This window comes from Anabrus simplex, chromosome 1, assembly GCF_040414725.1.
Source record: "Anabrus simplex isolate iqAnaSimp1 chromosome 1, ASM4041472v1, whole genome shotgun sequence".
In the NCBI taxonomy this organism is placed as follows: domain Eukaryota; kingdom Metazoa; phylum Arthropoda; class Insecta; order Orthoptera; family Tettigoniidae; genus Anabrus; species Anabrus simplex.
In genome coordinates, this window is record NC_090265.1 from 1,149,798,567 (window position 1) to 1,149,819,902 (window position 21,336).

At 38.8% G+C, this 21,336-nt stretch overlaps 1 protein-coding gene across 1 annotated transcript in view; it reads right to left on the reverse strand.

Annotated features, from left to right (window-relative positions):
- Nucleotides 1-8,264: 8,264 nt before the first annotated feature.
- The window catches only part of LOC136876950 (ATP-binding cassette sub-family G member 5), a 143,606-nt gene continuing 130,534 nt past the window's right edge, over nt 8,265-21,336 (reverse strand). The window contains exon 10 of the mRNA XM_067150722.2: nt 8,265-8,666. Coding sequence (XP_067006823.1) covers nt 8,285-8,666 — 382 coding nt within the window. The 3' untranslated portion in view covers nt 8,265-8,284. The remainder of the gene's footprint in view (nt 8,667-21,336) is intronic.

The following is a 21,336-nucleotide window of genomic DNA, read 5'->3' on the forward strand; positions in this document are numbered from 1 at the left end:
CTATACCTCCGAAATTTTCAGGTTCGGTAGGTCGTTTTGTTGGTTTCAGAATGGGTGTGATGAAAAACTCGTTCCATGATGCTGGTACATGTAATGTCTCAAAAATACTATTATAATATTTGAGTAAATAAATTTGGACATGGGGGGGTAAGGCCTTGAGCATTTGATATGTAATTGCATCAGGTCCTGGTGATGAGCTATTGACGGTACATAATACAGAGTGTAATTCGTTATATGTAATTGGATTCAAAAGGGAAATAAAAGAACAAGAATTATTCTGTGAGGTGGGTAAAAAGAGTGGATTTACGGTAACAGGGGCAAGGGTGTATAAAAAATCTTCTAGAACTTGTCGCGGATAAGCAGAAGAAGTTTGGTATTGGAAAGTTCTCGTGATCATGCGGATCGCGTTCCAAAATTTCGTTGCTGGAAGTTGTGGAGTTAATTGAGAAATAAAAGATTGCCAAGCTTTTCGCTTTTTTGCATTAAAGACGAGCTTTGTTTTCGCAATATGATTTCGCAATTGAAAACAATGCTGCTGCGTCATTGATTGGCGATATTGTTTGAATAATTGTTTGCGCTTATGAATAAGATCGTGACATTCTTTGTCACACCATTTTAGTTCATATTCCTATGGGTGGGTCGTCACTTTTAATGGTCGACACGGATGAAACATGTTTAAATATTGGGTTAAATAAGGGAGTAAGAGGGAGAAGGAAATAGGGGACTTGTGTTTCTGCTGCAAGATATAATTGAGGTATGATTGATAGTTAGAAACATTGAAATTTTTATAAGATCGAACGTTACTTATACAGGAGGATATCTGAAACTGGGAATGTGGTGGGTGAATACCATATGTGATGAGAATTGGGAAGTGGTCACTAGTGTGAGTATCAGATAATGTATGCCAGGTGGTGACAGGGGCCATAGTTGTGCGGCAGAAAGTAAGGTCTACTGCGCTGGGTGGAGATCCAGACGGAGTTAAACGGGTCGGGGAGCCGTCATTTAAAAGAAACAAATTCTGATGAGTTGAAGTAGTAAGTAAATTGGAACCTTTGATTGTATCCACCATACATCCCCATTCAGTGTGGTGGCAATTAAAATCACCGAGAAGAAAAAGATGTGGAAATGTGTCAAATTGTTGAATAAAATGCATCCATTGATTCTGAGTAATGTAAATGTGGGGAGGGCAATAGATGTTTAAGAAACAAGTGTTATGGTGTACTATTCCTACAGCATAAGTGTGCGGGATGATATATTGTAAAGAGAAATGTGTAACTGATAAGGAAGTATGAACACATGTGGCAACTCCATCAAAGCCGTTACCATCATGTCGGAAAACTTGATAACCTCGTAATCGAAAAATGAAATGCGGTTGAAACCACGTTTCTTGTAAGCAGATAAAATGAGCTCGTGTTTCATTCAACAATATTTGTAACTCATGTCGTTTAGAGGCGGCACTTCGACAATTCCATTGGAGTAAAGTAATCATGCTAGTATGTTCATGATAGAGTCTCGTAGTTTATATAATACATGGTGAAGTTGAGGTTTGTGACCCATACTTTGGATTAACATTACCAGCAATTGCTGGATTTCTTGTTGAACAACTCATCTCTCCACTGACAGTTCAGAACATACCATTTATATTAAATAACACTTGTATGTTTTAATATACATCCACCTATTCAATACAATACATTTTTTACAAAATTAGGACATTTTAATAAGGACAATGTCCTAATTTTTTTAAAATTGTATTGTATTGACAATTGACTTATATATTATATATATATTATAGTACATATATATTATATATACACATAAATAAATATATATATTATATATATTATAGTATATATATATATTATAATTTTATATTATTGCACCATTGCACGGCGATTAAGTCGTTGCACGCTTTTAACTGGTGCCTCGGATTCCAGGTACTGTAGTATGTCATCATGTCGGTCGAAACCGGGTTCGGGTGTAGGAGGGGGAGATTGCATGATCACTTGGGTGAACTTACGCTTACGCGGGTTGGGAGTCGCAGGGGATGGGGGATTCGACGGTAGAGGAGGGAATTGTATGCCCATAGCGCTGGCATTTGCGACAGCGAATGGGCGAAAAGATGTAAGGTTCAACTTCCATGTACACCTTGTATAAGGCGACATGGGAGGGTAATGTTTGTGATCTGAAAACAATTTTTACTGAACCCGTAGGAAGGTACTGGAAGGAGGATAATGTATATCTTGAAGGGTTGTAGAGGGTTGCTGCCTAGCAGATGTGGGCGCACTTGGGGGATATGCTAGTTGCAGAGGTTGTTGCATGGCACTCGTTGACGGGATGGAATGTACTGGAACCGAAGATTCGTTTCGCAGAATGGCCATGTATCCTTGTCGGTCGAAACCGGGTTCGGGTGTAGGAGGGGGAGATTGCACGATCACTTGGGTAAACTTACGTTTACGCGGGTTGGGAGTCGCAGGGGATGGGGGATTCGACGGTAGAGGAAGGAACTGAAGTTCTTGTTGCTCGGCATGATAAATTGGAAGGGCGATTCGGGCTTTAGCTTCGGGAAAAGATATATTTTCAGTACTCATTAATTTTTTAATGGTGACCTGATACTTATGTTCTGGACAAATTGAGGAACCTGTGACATTGTGTAAATTGCTCCGTACACGCCTGGGTTTCATGTTGTTGCGCACATTTCCCACAACGAGAGTTTTTCGCTTGACATTGCCGAATTGTATGCCCATAGCGCTGGCATTTGCGACAGCGAATGGGCGAAAAGATGTAAGGTTCAACTTCCATGTACACCTTGTATAAGGCGACATGGGAGGGTAATGTTTGTGATCTGAAAACAATTTTTACTGAACCCGTACGAAGGTATTGGGTTTCGCCATCTTGAATTGCACGGCGATTAAGTCGTTGCACGCTTTTAACTGGTGCCTCGGATTCCAGGTACTGTAGTATGTCATCATTCGATAAACCTTTTTCAACTCCACGAATAATGCCTACTCTTAACACTTGTGATGATGGAATGTAAGCTTTAATTTTGAGGGTTTCAAGCATAGGATTACTCAAAAATGCGTTTGCTTGAGAAGCCGTATGGAAGGTAACTTGTAGTCGATTACGCCCTTTACGTTGGATCGATTTGACATTGAGTTTAGTTTCGTAAAATCGGCGACCAAGTGCCATGGGGTGTAAATTGCCGATGTTTTGCTCGTTTATGGATTCAACAAATACGAAGAAAGGTCCATGATGAAAACGATTATAATATTCCGGGGTAGAAGCCACTTGGGACGCCTCGGATTGATTGTTAGATTGTTCGGAATTAGAACGGTCTACCACTTCCGTATTACGCCTCTGTTCATCAGACTCAGTTGACTGAGAACCTTGCTGTCGTGTCGTATTACTGGATGAATTGGTTATGGGTTCCTCTTTCATAGGTACTACTATTTCACGCTCCACTCGTAAGGAATTCCCAGTTACCGCCGATGTTCCTCCACTGTCAGTCTCCATTGCTTGTCACTCCCGCACCACACTTGAATGAAAACACAAGTGGTTACCACTACCGCGCACCTCTGACTCGCACAAGTAGAGTAGTGTGCCGTACCACTATCACTGCGTGACTGCACCGATCAGAGATAACTTCAATCAAAGATAAGCTGAAAGAAAAGCTTTGGCAATCCTCCGTTACATGAGGTGCCATCTGTCTAATTGGGACGAACTACATGTCAAGTCAGGCATAGAGAACACTAAGCAGCCATAACAGACTGATTTATGACATCATAAAGAATGCAATATCTTGTAAAGTACTAAAGTAAGATATGGAGGTAATGAAGTGTGACTCACTTACAAATTGCTTACGAAACTTCTTCCCCTTTTTCAATAATATTATACACTTCCACATTATATGCTCCCCTATCTCACAATCCATTATTTTTTATACTTTTTTTTGCTAGTGGCTTTACGTCGCACTGACACAGATAGGTCTTATGGCAACGATAGGATAGGAAAGGCCTAGGAGTTGAAAGAAAGTGGCTGTGGCTTTAATTAAGGTACAGCTCCAGCATTTGCCTGGTGTGAAAATCGGAAACCACGGAAAACCATCTTCAGGGCTGCTGATAGTGGGATTCCAACCCACTATCTCCCGGATGCAAGCTCACAGCTGCGTGCCCCTGACCGTATGGCCAACTCGCCCAGTCATAATCCATTATAAGCCACATATAATTGCGAACATACATGGCCCATTCAATCCCAGCACTCAATCTTCTATAATATTTAAAGTATGCTAATCCTCTCAAGAGTTAGATCTGGTTAACTATACAGACGGCTCCAAATCCATTATTGGAACAGGAACTACCTATTTACTCTCCCAAAATCCGCAACTATATTTATAGCTGAAGCTTTTGCTATAAGACAGGCATTACTGTATATAAAACAACACAACACATCAAAGATCATTATATTTTCTGTCTCCTTAAGTGTTCTTCAAAGCATACAATATCAGAAATTCACATTAACATCAAAAACCTTGTTACATGACCTGGAGAGCGGAGGCCAAATTATAACATTAATTTGTGTTCCTGGACACTCCAACATCAAAGGAAATGTCTGTGCGGACCACCTAGCAAAGGAAGCAGCAAGTGGAAATGTTTTACCTTACAATATAGCACTTCCGTATACATATTATCATACGATCATTAAAGACTATATTCGGCGATCCTGGGCTGAGCAATGGAAAAAATCAACTCAGTCAAACGGTAGATACTATTACAATATACAACCCACAATATGTACACGTCCCTTGTATTATGAGGGAATGTACACTCGAAGACACATAACCACAATCATTCGTCCATGTTTCAATCATGCCCTAACACCTAACTAAAAATTTATATTTAACTTGAATAACTCACCCTTATGCTCCTGTAACAAAGCAATAGTTTATATTAATCATCTAATCATCATGTGAAAAATTTACAACTCGCTAACACATATCATTACAATAATTACTAACACACAATATTGTTTTACCCACAGGTGTCTCTTCTTTAATATGCAATCCTACACCTGGAATAGTGAATGCATTACAAGACCTCCTAGACAAAAGTTCCCTGCTACTATAATACAATTATTTTCATTCATGTGATAACATAGTTATTTGTCCACTAAATGAAATGCAACATACAGTGGATAAAATAAGCATCGTACATTCATGGTTTCAAACAGTACACAAACGGGAATTAACAGTAAATAATTTATACTAACACTACAGATGCACCGCAGTTTGATGTAATTAATTGTGATGTGAAGTCGGTGTACATGCTATCTTCCCTCGTTTATGGCAAAGTATTGTTTAATGGCACACAAAAAATGTTTTCATACAATCAGATCACAGTCTGTATGGCATGTAAACGTCGCTGACTGACAGCTCAAAGCAAATCATTCATCGAGTATCCAGTTTAACAGTGAGTTTTAGTGCCTAGAACTACGGGTGTACAGGAATGGGACGTCGATCGTGTGAGTTCAAGACAGTTGTGAAAGAAAGAAGTTTCCTTATATCAAGAGGGACTTAGTTACTGAAACATTGCTAAAAACTGAACCTTTTGCTTGCTACTGTCCAGTATATTGTGAACAAATACAAACGAATAAGATATACGGCGAATGTGCGAAGGTCTGAACATCCTACAGCTGTAACAGACCGAGAGTCGCGTTATGTAGTACAACAAGCGTGCAAGAACTCGGGTATGAACACCCGAATGCTTGCTGAAGATGTCGCAACAGCACCAGACAAGGAAATAGCACCTCAAACCAAAAGGAATTACCTTCACGAAGCTGGCTTAAAAGGCAGAGTGGCAAGAAAGAAAACATTCATTAATCAGTGCAATAGGTGAAAAGACTGGAGTTTGCTCGTGCATATCTTGACAAACCCATGGAATACTTAAAAAAATGTTGTTTTCTTGGATGAGAGCAAGTTTAACCCTTTTGGATCTGATGGGCAAAGGAATGTGTGCCATAAACTATATCAAGAATTTGACCATAAGAACATTGTACCAACTGTCAAGCATGGCAGAGGTCATGTCATGGTGTGGGAATGCATGAGCTATGCTGGAGTGGGAGAACTGGCTGTTGTTAAGAGTAATATGCCTGCCAGAGCATATGTGAACATACTCCATGATAATTTGCTGGACAGTGCTCCAAAATTAAATCTTGAGGACTCGTTTGTTTTTCAACAAGACAATGATCTGAAGTATACGGGTTGTATAACTAAAGAACGGCTGCTGTATAATGTTCACAAGCAACTTCCAACACCTCCACAATCCTTAGACCTCAGTCCCATAGAAAATCTGTGGGCATTGTTGGAGCAGAAATTAAGGAAACGGACATGCTCGTCAAAAGAAGATTTCATTGATCAACTGAAGAAGGAATGGTCAAAAATTGATGCCTAAAACACATCAAACCTTGTAAGCTCCATGCCACAAAGGCTTCAAGCAGTTATAAATGCCCAAGGAATGAATTCAAAGTACTGATTGTCAAACTGTGTGTGATTGAGGACAGTGTTTCAACATGTATGAATATTCATTTTGTTTTTGTTTTGTTGTAAAGACTGTTTAATTTCTGTCCATAGGTGGATTGTACACCAATTTATTCCCTTGTTCAGGACACACATAGCCTACATCTAAATATTGGATGACTTCACTTTTCTTCCATCCCTAACCTTTCCTTCTTCTGCCTTAAGTATTCTACATATCCTCTCCAGGGTACTTGCCAGTTGATAAAATCATTTTTCTTAGTTCTCTTTGATTAACTAAGATGTAACATTAAACCATTTCTTTTGATTCTGATCTATAATATGTGTGATATTTTTGTCTTTGCTTAGTTAAGTCACTATATTTTCCTTTGATTTTTTTTTATAACGGTTGATTATGTAGAAAATATGAAAAGAATGTCTCTCTCCTGAAAAGAAATAGGACAAGCAGTAAATTTCTTGCTATCGTTTTAAACATGTTAAGCAAAACCATCTTTGTAAAAACTATGAGCCCCTGTAGGTGGGGGCAGTAGAATACATTCACAATATCACCCTGCCTGCCATAAGAGGGTCTCTCAACTTAAGAGAATGGGTTGGTGACCATGGGGCTCTAGCCAAGTTTGAAATTGCTTCCACTTACTTATGCCAGGCTCCTCAGTTTCATCTCACTTATCCAAGCTCTCAATGTCAACTCTTGTTTTCTTCCAAACCCAACGGTATTAGGTTTGCGAGGTGTAGGGAGTCTTTCATTTTCATGACCTTTGTGGCCCTTCCCTTTCTTTTGTCAGTATCTTCATTCTTCGAAGTATTAGACCTCTTCCATTTTCCTTCTGATTAGTGGTAAAGAGAGGGGCCAGTTGTACTTCCTCTTAAAACACCAACACTGCCACCACTGACCACAAAGGTACTTGGAGAAGTGGAAAGTAAAACCTTCCATTTTCCTTACCTTGGCACTAAGTGGGCTGCGTGGTTAGCCTTATATGTGGCCCCCTTTTCTCCCAGAAATTAAACCTGGTACTCATTTCTGGTATAGACTGAGTAGGCACCAGACCCATATGATTCTCCAGAAAAGGCTTGTTTTTAAATTTTTTGACTTCCGGACAGGGAATCTATTCATATCCTCCCGGGTGGACATTGCACACCTTTATTGCCTTGGTGAAGCAGCTTTCAAGATTATTCTAATAATTCAACCTTTACTCTTAAGTCACTGAATTCCACACACTGTTAAAAAGTGGGGTATGGTGACGATGACTATACAAAACTGAGGCATAATCTATTTAGGATTACAAGGGTGCAATCAGTCAGTTATTCTCTTTCTGTTACCAAGATAGCAGGTCCAATTCTATAATTGAGGTCAGTGGCATTTGAGGGTTTTTAAATGTTACAGTTCCATGTTGTTGACTTCCAGAAGGAACATACACAAATTATACTATGAATATTTAATTTTCACACTGCATTGTCCTAAAAATAAAGTTTTAACATATTAGGTCGTGTTCAGTACATATATAGTAGTACATATTGAAGAGATGTTAAGTGGGATGCAGTGGTTAGCCGTATACCTGGCCCCCTTTTTTCCCCACTGGTGCCCGATTGACCATTTTTATTTTGTACTTAACATCACTTTGGTATGTACTGAAAACAACCTCATATGTTGAAAGTTTATTTTGAGAAATTATATTAGCATTGATAACTGGTGGGAAAGAGTACCAGGAAAAATAAGGAAAAATACAGATATAATTAACAATATTATTAACAATATTATTCTCGGAACTTGGCCTTTACAAATGATGGCAGTGGTACAAGGTACAACAAACAGTTGACAAGAGTAAGCCCAGCTGCAAAGGCAAATGTAATCCCCAAATTTAAATTGAAGTCCAGCATCTCTTCTCCTTCTTCTCGATTGTAACGTTCACTGAGAAATGCTTGTCCATCTGGGTAGCGACAACTAAAGGAGGCTGATGCCGTGAGGTATGAGTCGGAGGCTGTCTGTAATATCGACGAACAATTTCTGAGAGCATCTCTGGGCAGTGAAGTCAGGCGGTGGTTGCTCATTAGCTGTTGACTCAGGCATGCACCAGCATAGCGTGCTTGCATTGCATATGTTAAGTAAAGTAACCAATCTAGAAGGCCATGGAACGATCTGAAACAATCCAAATCACAATCTTCATACTTACTCACAATGCATTTTACTAATGTTAGTTCACACACACACACACACACACACACACACACACACACACACACACACACACACACACACACACACACACACACACACACACACACACACACACACACACACACACACACACACACACACACACACACACACACACACACACACACACACACACACACACACACACACACACACACACACACACACACACACACACACACACACACACACACACACACACACACACACACACACACACACACACACACACACACACACACACACACACACACACACACACACACACACACACACACACACACACACACACACACACACACACACACACACACACACACACACACACACACACACACACACACACACACACACACACACACACACACACACACACACACACACACACACACACACACACACACACACACACACACACACACACACACACACACACACACACACACACACACACACACAAAAGTTAAGCATAAGTTACAAGTAAGCAGGGCAACAGGAAATAGACCGCAAATCGTACGACATATGCACCTACCAACCTTACGTGTTCACTCTGTATAGGAAAGAAGTGTTCCCTGCTTTGACTAGCGGCGTAACCGCAAGGTAACACATTCAGTGCCTGCACCCCATATTCCCTTCATCTTGGTTGCCCTGTTATAGTGTGCAGAGTGTAGCCTCGTGGTGAACATGACAACATAATGGCACGATGATGCTATTTGAACCTGTTTTGCAGGGTAGAATACTTGGCCGCCTGGAAGCAGGCCAGACACAGACCGAAGTCACTGTATCCTTGAATGTGCCACAAAGTGTCATTTCCAGGCTTTGGAGACGATTTCAAGACACAGGAGATGTTAGTCATTGGCCAGTACCAGGTCGACCAAGGGTAACCACCCCACAGTAGGACCGATATCTGGTCTTAACTGCCCGACGAAATCAGAGTGCACCTGCAAGACAATAGTCGGCGGAGTTTGCAGCCATCTCAGGGGTTGTTGTTTCCCAGCAAACTGTGTACCGGAGGCTCAGAACAGCAGGGCTGTTTGCCCGATGTGCAGCGGTGTGCGTCCCGCTCACTTCAGCACAGAGACGGGCCCATTTACTGTGGAGCCGTCAACATCGAAACTGGACCATGAATGAATGGAGGCATGTGCTCTTCACAGATGAATCCCGCTTCAGTTTGCAGAATGATTCCCATCGCACATTAATCTGGAGAAAACCAGGTAGCCGATTCAACCACAGAAACATCGTGGAACGGGACCAGTATGGTGGTGGTGGTGGTGGTGGTGGTGGTGGTGGTGGCGTCATGATGTGGGGCAGGATCATGTTGAATGGCCATACGGACCTGCACATCTTTATGGGTGGTCCAAAGAACACTGTTAACGCTCGGAGATACAGGGATGAGGTACTAAGACCACACATTCGACTTTTCAGAGGTGTGATTGGTCCAGACTTCCTCTTATTGGATGATAATGCCCGACTGCACCGCGCTGATCTGGTGGATGAATTTCTGGCTGGGGAAGACATTCATCACATGGACTGGCCAGCGAGGTCTGCGGATCTGAATCCTATAGAACATGCGTGGGATGCATTGGGGAGGTGAACTGCATCCCATCAGCCTCCACCAAGGACCCTCCAAGACCTTCGCATTGCCCTTTCAGAGGAATGGGATCGACTGCCACAAGAGCTCTTGGACCATCTGATAGAGAGCATGCCACATAGCTGTAAAGCATGTGTAGCTATTACGGGTAACCACACACCCTATTAACAGCATATTTTGTTGTGGAAGACATTGCCAAGTTTTTTTTACAAGTTGCTTTATGTCGCACCAACACAGATCGTTCTTATGGCGACGAAGGGACAGGAAGGGGCTAGGAGTGGGAAGGAAGCAGCCGTGGCCTTAATTAAGGTACAGCCCCAGCATTTTCCTTGTGTGAAAATGGGAAACCATGGAAAACCATCTTCAGGACTGCTGATAGTGAGTTCGAACCCACTATCTCCCAAATACTGGGTACTGGCCGTACTTAAGCGACTGCAGCTATCAAGCTCGGTGCCAAGTTTTGTTAGTTGTTGTCAAAGGTGTACCTTAGCTATTAGAACCTTTCTGACACTGATTTTTTGGACAAGTTGTGTGACATATGGTGTGTGATTCAGCTTCCGTTTGTTCAGCAATCCGTTTGACATTCCTATCATGTAGTATGGGCTCATTTAGTGATTATGCTTAACTTTTAGACACTAGTGTACATACATACATACATACATACAGCTAACATATTCTGAGTACACATGAGTTGGGTTGCATAAGTACATCTCCATAACATAGTTCTACTCAAACACAAATAATCCTGAATTACTGTAGTTAGCACTATAAAAATTCACAGCTGTATTTTTTCATGCAGCTGACACAACAGACTAATGACTATTACATTGTAAGACAAACAGATTTTTTAAATATTTAAACATTAAATGCTCCCAAAAATCAGGAAATAAGTCCCAAGAAAACAAATTTACCTTTAAAATAGTACTGATCCTTTTGGAAGGATCTTAGGATAATTTGGATTAAAGGACAATAAAACACAAAGATTGTGGGTTTGAGAGAATATAATGCCAATCGTATGACTTTTCATTGCCATCATTATCATCATCATCTTCATCATCATCATCATCATCATCATCATCATCATCATCATTATCACCGTATCTCCTCATCCAGGTACAGCCTGGTCACAGCAAATATGTTTCCTTACCCATTTACTCTCTCCACAAATTTCCATTCATCATAATCATGCCTTTCTTGGTCTTTCTTTCCTTTCATTTGTAATACCATACTGTAGTTTATTTTGGTACTTTTTCTTCATTCTATCTTCTAACTCATGCTTCAAGCTGTTGGTGGACTTCTCTCTCATCTTTTCAGCAATGTTTATCTTTATGGTTTTATTCCCCTTATGATATATATATGTATCAGGTGGTTAATGATTCTTAGTGGAGACACTACTGCCAAGTTGGTGTGTCTGATAAACATTGGTAAATGTTGGTGTTGGTAGGCTTACCTACTTATGCAACCAGCAACTCCTACTTCTTAGCAGAAGTGTGAAGGTGAATACCTGGTGTCTTAAAACAGGGCAATCTCAGTTACGGTATGGTAACCCTGACAGAAGACTACTTGGTAACTTCAGGCAGGGAGTTGGCATGTGGTTAACCCATTGAGCCCTGCATATTTGTTGGATTGAAAATGTACTGAAGCTGGAATTATTTTGGAGGAACTATAGTGTCGCTTCATATCATGAGAAATTTCTTAATTACAAGACCATTAAAGATTTGAATATACATGAAAATAAATTACTTTCAGTCTTCTCCTTGCACTTTCTCTTCGATTTCCACATCTATTTGATCTTCAGGAGCACTGCTCACACCATTACTAATATTACTACTAATTTCACTGAAAAAATGACATACCTAATCATCACTACTTTCTAAAAGGGGTTATATATCGATAAATTTCAGTTTTTTACTGGCAGCCATCTTGTTTGCAAGCGAATCTCAAAGTCTAGAGATAGCCCACTTCAAACTAATATTACTAAGCACACTATCGATATATATTAGCAAAGAGCATTTAACATTGGAGAGGAAGAGTCTCTGAACAAATCACAAATGCAACTCACTCTGCCATCTCTTGAGGAAAAGTTGAATTATGCCATATCGGTCGGTCGGTCCTGATCTGTATTTAGGGCAGTCACCCAGGTGGTAGATTCCCTGTCTGTTGTTTTCCTAGCCTTTTCTTAAATAATCGCAAAGAAATTGGAAATTTATTGAACATCTCCCTTGGTAAATTATTCCAATCCCTAACTCCCCTACCTATAAATGAATATTTGCCCCAATTTGTCCTCTTGAATTCCAACTTTATCTTCATATTATGATCTTTCCTACTTTTAAAGATCACTCAAACATATTCGTCTACTGTTGTCCGCCCACGCCATCTCTCCACTGACAGCTCGGAATATACCATTTATATTAAATAACACTTGTATGTTTTAATATACATCCACCTATTCAATACAATACATTTTTTTAAAAATTAGGACATTTTAATAAGGACAATGTCCTAATTTTTTAAAAATTGTATTGTATTGAATAGGTGGATGAATATTAAAACATACAAGTGTTATTTAATACAAATATTTTCCATACAGACCCAAAAATGAATGTTATCACATGTAATACATACCATTTAGTCGAGCAGCTCGTCTCCTTTCTCCCAAGTCTTCCCAGCCCAAACTTTGCAACATTTTTGTAACACTACTCTTTTGTTGTTTATAAGTTTCATTTCCGTATTGATAGATATTACTTTACAAAAAACAATATAAATATAAGTCACCACCTTATCAATACAAAATTTATTCACATTCAGCTAGTAAATATGGTCAAGAGCGGTTTCGAACCCTAGGGGGTCATCTTCAGTTGACATGCATAAAAGATATATTTTACAAAAACATCACATATAATGATTGAAACTTAAATTAAATCGAACTGATCATAAATGTTGGTATGTATGTCTTGGTACATTTGAGCTATTGTATGTGTCAATCCTAAGTTTCCCAGCATACAGTGTCAAGGTAAGTAGTTAGCTAATATACATCATCCATGAAATTACATGCTATTTTTCATGTTATCACTATCTAATTTGGGTTGTACAATGTGGAATGAGATATACATACATTTGTGTAAATTAATAGTAGTAATTTCAGTAATATACATTAAAAATTGGTTCTTAAATTACATTAATTGATTATTGATCAGTCATATGAAAATGTAGAATTATTGGTTTGGACACTTGTGATTAAAATATTAGTATGCAATACCTTGTTGGCATATATCTTAAATACTAAAGTATCAGTTTATAAAGCCTATTATTCTTATTTTATGTCTTGGAATAGGGTTAAACTTTTAAAAAACTATTTGTTTTGTTGAGCATAGGTATTGGATAATCTTGTTAAATTGGACACATAACTAAAACAGTGGTATATATATACCTTGTTAAAAATACATTGCATTAACGTTATTAATATGTGGTGCTATATATACATTGTTTGGGGTAAAATGGGGTTAACGAGGTTTTCACAACAGTATTTGATTAGTTATAATGTTCCGATATAATGGGTCCGTAAAAATATATAACTATATACAAAATTGCGGTTAGATAAGTATTTGTATAATCTGCTTGCAATTCAGGTAATATTTGGTTGTAATGTCTGGCGATATTTTAGGCAGCTACTGTTGTTAGAGCTATTAAGAGTCTTGAATATATTGATGGAGCATGTTCTTCTTTTCGTGTGCCGTAATATGTTGAGTTGGTGACATTTGTAAGAACGCGTTGAATGTTATGCGTCCTGGTAGGGTGCACGTTGATTGTATCGTAGAAGCATATATGTTGTGAAAACAAAGTATCTGGAAGTAGAAATAAAGAGTGTGAAAATGGTGTGGTATGAAAGTGTAATAGTAAATCGTATGTCGTTTCACTTATGTTAGGTGTTGGAACCGTGCACTCTGTGTAGCTGCCTGTTGAGATCTGATGCATGTTGCTCTGAGATTGTAGTTGGCGACGGTAGAGGGGAGGTTTGGGGGGATGGGTGGAGTGTTAGTAACGGGAGTGGGGTTGGAGGGGAGGAGGATTTGCATGTCACTATTAATGTCCGTGAAATTGTGTTTTTGATCGTCAATGTGCTGACCCATAGCTGAGAAGTGTCTGTGTTTGACGGCATTTACATGTGCATTATATCGTATTAAAAAACTCCTATCAGTAAGCCCTATATAGCTGGCTCGGCAGTCGTTGCATTTGAGGCGATAGACTCCTGAGTGATTGTATTTATTTATGTTATTAACTGATTTGGAATTGTATAGTATGTTGGTGTTATTGCGTGTAGTTTTGTATGCTATTTTTAGACCTTGTTTTTTGAAGATATTTGTTATGGGATGTATATGGTTATTGTTGTAAGTAAACAGTGCATATTCTTTTTTATCTTTGGTGATTCTGGTTAGCTTGGTTTTCGGTTGGTTTTTGACTTTGTTGATGATCCGGTTTATCATTTCTCTCGGTTTCTCTATAGAGCTCATCTAGTTTTACCAGCACCACATCCAAAATATTCTTCCCTCTAGTTGGTTCCACCAATTTCTGAATCAGCTGCCCTTCTCATATTAACTCATTTACAATCGAATGGTTCCGTGGTCTGGCATGTGGTCCACCAAGACGAAGCATGGAATGGTTCCGTGGCTCGGGCCCAATGAGCTAACTTCTCTACCTACTTCAAAGATGCGCCGAGTTAGAATGTAAGCAAGCTACTTAACCAAATTTTAAAAGAAAAAGTCTCACTCAAAGAAAACAGGTCGATTAAAAGCAATCTAGAAGTAATCAAAGAACAAAATAAACTAAAAATAACAGAGGGCTAAAGAATGATATCCTTTGAAATCACCAACATGTACGCTAATGCACCAGTAAAAGATTCAATTAAAATTATAGAAATCATTACTTCAAGAAATAAACAAAATAACTGATCTTAAAACAACCTTAAACCAAAACAGTTTTACATTCAACAACAAAAATCTATTGTCAAAGAGAAGGGCTAACCATGGGCTCACCATTATCAGGAATAATTGTGAATAGTTTCCTAAACAACTTTGAAAACGATTATTTAACCAACCAGCATTCTAAAGGAATCTTACACTGGAGCAGATTTGCAGATGATTATATGATAAAGACATCATAAACTCACAACAGTTATTGAACACACTGAATTCCTTAGACAAGTCAATCAAATTCAAAATGGAACCAGAAACTAACAGAAAAATAAAATTTTAGACATCGCAATCAGTACGAATAATGATAACCTGTCATATAAAATATACAGAAAACCCACTCAGATATCACACACTGTTGACAATAAATTCAACCACCCATATGCAAAGTAGCAGGATGAATACAATGAAACACAGAGCAATTTCCATACTAATGAGCACAATAGATTTCAATGAAGAAATAAAAATAATAAAAAAATCATGAAAGAAAATTGCCACCCTCCAGACACAGTAGATAAACTATTAAATAAACAAAGAAAAACACCAGAAAAAGCCACACATAAAAGAGAAATATACATGTCCTCAACTGCGTGAACAAGAACACATAAAATAGCTATTTTTTTTTAATGTCTTAAAGTAGCCTTTAGAGTGAACAACACACTGCAAAGACACATCAGCAAATGCAACCTAAACAAAAAAGACCTTTTCTTCAAGTCAGAAGTTTTTGAACTCAAGTATCAAGAAGCTTATTTTATTCCTACATATACAGGCCAAACAATACGTAATTTCCACACAAAATACAAAGAACACAAAAATGCGATCAGATACATTCGCAATTCAGCCTTCGGAGAGCACATATATGACAATATGCACCATTTCACAGACATCAACACAGATCTAAAAAATTTAAACACCGAAAATAAAAGCCATTCTTTGAATACTAAAGAAGCGATTGAAATTTATATTGCAAAAAATAGTTAATGAAACCAACGTCAAAGATCATACATATTTCAGAAATCCTCCCCTCTTTGCACTTACTTAATTAACTTCTGAACAACATTTTACACTTTTTGCATAAGTGCTTAATGAATCATAAAGGAGGCTACTCTGACTTAAATGTCTGGAATGCAGGTTAGGATCGGAGTGTCAGATATCTGAAATAAAAATACGGGACAGATGTGCGGTCGAGGAAATCAACGGACTCTAATTCTACACGTTATAAACTTCGTTCAAAGTGATACACTGATTTTATGTTGACATCATAGGTGCAGTTTATTAATGCATGCCTTAACATTCATACACAGATTGCAACTACAGTACCGAGCAAGTTGGCCATGCGGTTTGGGTCATGTAGCTATGAGCTTGTATTCGGGAGACAATGGGTTCGAACCCCACTGTCGGCAGAGCTAAAGATGGTTTTCCCTGATTTCACATTTTACACCGGGAAAATGCTGCAGCCTGTTTTAAGGCCATGGTCGCTTCCAATCCTAGCCCTTTTTTATCCCATTGTCACCGTAAGACCTGCCTCAGTTGATACAATGTAAAACAAATAGGAAACAAACTTAAGTTTATTTAATTATTCATACCAGTTCTTTCAATTTGAATATATTTTCATTTCTCTGAAGTGCTGTTAACAGTATTTTTGTCATTCTTAGCAATTTTGTATAATACCTCTGCATGACACTGAGGAAAATTTTACAGAAATGAACAGCTCAGACCTAATCAAGTCAACAGAACATATTTCTCACAGCTGACAATTTCACATGAACATGTGATGGACTCGGACTACCTCAGGTAACCATCCACTATTATGTGTCTTATTCACCAGAATGGATAACCCAAGAACTGCAAACAATAAAATAAAAAACAATTTTAAAAATCTACGATCTCACACCAGATTAAGAAACAAAGGAGTGAAGAAATCTATCCTCTTTGAAAAAAAGAAGAAAAAGCTCTTCATACTTAGAGGTGGAAACACTGGCGTATTTCTCTCAAGGTTCAAAATATGAGACAATTGCCATCCCAGATAGGAACTGTCTTGGACACGGGACATTTACCATGAATACGGTACTGTCCCGTAAAATCCGGGATGTCTGGCAATCCCGGTTAGGATGTTCATATCTCTAGTAAATTCACTGAATTTATGCACCATTATTCACCAATCAATATTTTTATTTTGTTATTATTTATCACTAAAAATAATGTCTTCCAAAATACTCTTTAATTCAGATCCATACTTTTATTTCATCAAAATCATTAAGTTACATTTACTCCCTAATATACAAAAGTACATTATATCATGAAGAAGCAACATCTCCCTCCCATCTCCAATGAAGAGAGTCATTGCCCACAACACTCCACTTACTCCCTATTTCCCCTCCTCTCTCCACGGAACAGAGTTCATAGCCAACAGAATTTTACACTCACTGCCCTACTTAGCGAGTTTGAGGGAGATAATTAGACTTGTAACAGAGGCGAGAAATGAAGATAGGTCTCCTTCAATCAATGTACAGGATATGGTAAGTAGGGAGGAGAGAGGGGAAGGAAGGGGAGAAGTTGTGGAAGACAGATGGGCTAATGCTTAAAAGGCCAAGGACAGGCAGTGGGGCCAGGAGAGCAATCGGTGAGGTATTGATGAGGAATCAGTATGAGTCACTGCAGCTATATCAGCAGAGGGAAGATGGAGATCAGGGAAGTGTTACAGGAAGTGGTAGAGCAGAGGATAGGAAGGGGAAGGGGGAACAGGGTAGTGAGAGGAGGAAGTAGAGTCTCCATGAGCCACTGAAGTTAAGGGAGACCATAAGAGGAGGGGATCTAATAAGGAGGGTGATTCAATGGTTAGGCATGTGGGGAAAGTATGTAGTAGAAAAGGGAACCAGGGTATAGTGTTATCCAGGAATTAGATTAAGGCATATCTTCAGGGAAAAAAAAAGGGAAGGACGAGGGTAAGGAGAAGGTGGTAATTTTCCACGTTAGTATCAACAACGTAAGGCAAGCGGGAATGGGTATAACATAGTTGGGGATGTGTGGGACCTGGTCACGGTGGCATGAAACAAGTTTAAGGAAGCAGAGATAGTTATCAGTGGCAGTGGTGGCGCATAGATAAAGCGTGTGGGGGTGCACTGCTGTCGAAAATAACATGTTGAGATTTATTGTTACTTGATGTTTACATAGATGTAAAATAATGACATTGCTTGATTAGAAACGAGACTTTCCTTTGAAGGGAAACGGCTACAGCTCGAAGAAGTTCCCAAAACAATGAAGATGAAAGACAGAGAATATGAGGTGCAATTACTTAAAGCTGATACAATTTCTTCTGATTTTGGAGACGTTGCTTGCGTACAAATAACTTCTTCAAGAACGTGTTAGGCAGACTACTGTTGTTTATGCATTGACGTATTTTGCTGCTTACTTTTCATACAACACGTATTACTAATGAAAAGCTCCAGGGGCTCTCAATTTGGGAGTGTGGGTTGGCGACCATGGGGCCCTTAGCTGAGTCCTGGCATTGCTTCCACTTAGTTGCACCAGGCCTCTCACTTTCAGCTATCCTGTCCAACCTCCTTTGATCAAATCTTATTCTTTTCCGACCTCAACGGTATTAGAGCACTCAAGGCCCAGGGAGGGTTTCGTTTTCACACCGTTCGTGGCCTTTGTCTTTCTTTGGCCGACACCTTCATTTTTGAAGTGTAGGATCCCTTCCATTTGTTCTCTATGATTAGTGTTATATAGAGGATGGTTGCCTAGTTGTACTTCCTCTTAAAACAATAATCACCATCACCACTTACTAATGAAATGTTTCATTAATGACATAAATTTAGGCTACGTACACCTATTGATGCTATACAAAACGTAGTTACCAAAATATTCTGGCTCAATGTGGTTAATTACATCAGAGTTGCAAAATCATCAAACCAAAACCCCTCTAAAACCTACCACATATGGCAAACTTTAACTGCGCTCTCTGACAGTGCTTCGGCTAATTTCGGAACTGTTCGATGTAACTCTTGTCTATCGCTGGTCCAGTCACCAGCGATTCCTGGGCTATGTTTTCCCTGCTCCTCACAGCCCCTCGGCTTGTGCACCCTCCTTACGTCTCACGGCCCCACTCCCGCAGTCCTGAAATTGAACCTCTTTGCCGGTTCCGAACAGCCACAGAGTGTTGATGTCAAAAATACCGCTACGCGCGAGGATATACAGAGCTTATTAAAGGAATAGGCTGTAATAAACCATTTTACATAGATTTATCTATTTCTAGGGGGTTCACTGAACCACTGAACATGTAGAACGCACCGCCACTGATCAGTGGGATACTGTGAAGGATGGATTCTGATTGGAGGGTGATTAGGGATTTAAATGACACTATGAAATGGGAATGTGGAAAATTGGGAGTGAGATTTTTAAATCCTAATGGATGGGTAAAATATAGAGATCTACATTCAGATGGCCTTAACTTGAACCACAATGGTACATATAAGTTACAGAGTTTATTTAGAAGAATTATAGGGAGGTACATTAAGGGAAATGGGGTGGACTAGGGAGCGGTGATGACAGTATAGGAAGCAGGAAGTTAAGTAAGGATGACATAAAATTGTTAGTGCTGAACTGTAGAAGTATTGTAAAGAAAGGAATAGAATTAAGTAATTTAATAAGATTTACCAGATATAGTAATATGAATTGAATAATGGCTGAGAAGTCATATTATGGATGTTGAAAGTTTCTCATGGAACTGGAGTGTTTATTGTAGAGACAGGTTAGGAATGATAAGAGGGGGAATATTAATACTGGTGAAAAGAATTTGTAAGCTAAGAAAAGTTAAGGATGAGAAACAAGAAATTCTATGTGTAAGATTTCTCTAAAGCTAATAGGAAACTTGTTTTGAGGATGATGCAGATGCAGAATTTTTTGATAAGATAATCAGCTATGTGAGGAATGACACAGAAAGGAACGTTATTATAATGAATGATCTAAACTATCAAATGTTAATTGGGAAGAGAATGCGAATGACAGAAAGCAAAAATAATGAATATATTAATATGTGAAAAACAACTGAATCAGAAAGTGACGGAACCAACTAGAGGGAAAACTATTCTAGATGTGGTACTGATAGAACCAGATGACATCTATAGAGAAACTGAAGTGATGGATGGTGTAAGTGATTATGAAGCTGTCTTTAGCATAGTTTTTCAAAATAGTGATAGGAATGTCACAAAAGTAGGACTATTACACAATACCATATGGTTGATAAGAGAGGCATGAGGAAATTCTTAAAAAGCAATTATGATGAATGGAAAATGGTTAAAAATGTACATAGCCTATAGAGTGGTCTAAAGTAATTGCTGAGGAATATGAAAAAAGATATGTACCTTTAAAAGTTGCAAGGAACGGTCTTCATCATCATCATGATCATCATTTTCCAGCTCCAGTTTCCCAGGTTTGGTGTACAAGTGCTCGCCACTTCTTCCTGTCAAAGTATAGTTTCTATTCCACTATGTCCTCACATTTGGTATTCTTCTTGCTGACCTCTAATTTTACTGTGTCTATCCATCGATTCCTTGGCCTCCCAACTGGCCTCTCCCCTTTCGAAGTAATTCCTTGCTGTTCTCATTCTGTCCATCCTCCTAACATGTCCAAACCACTGTAGCCTCAGTAACAGGTTCTTCTGTTTGCTTCATTTCTAATCTTCTCCTTCCTTGAATTTCATTTTTGTTGACTGGATTTTACTATTTGCTTTGTTATGTAGGGTACATGTTTCAGGTTGATATGTGAGAATTGGAATGAAGTAGGTATAAAACATGGTCAATTTTGCTTTTTGGAGTATTTTATCATCCCAGAGTAGATTTCTCACTTGAAAATAAAATTGAGAAGCTGAGTCCTATTAAGTATTTGTTGGTTTACTGTGTTATCTTTTGAAATGACTCTTCCAAGGTATTTGAAGTTAGAAACAGACTGTAACAGAGTTCCCTCCAGGAAAATGTTTGAATCTGTGCCTTTCCTCTTTATAGACATTTCAATCATTTTTATTTTACTG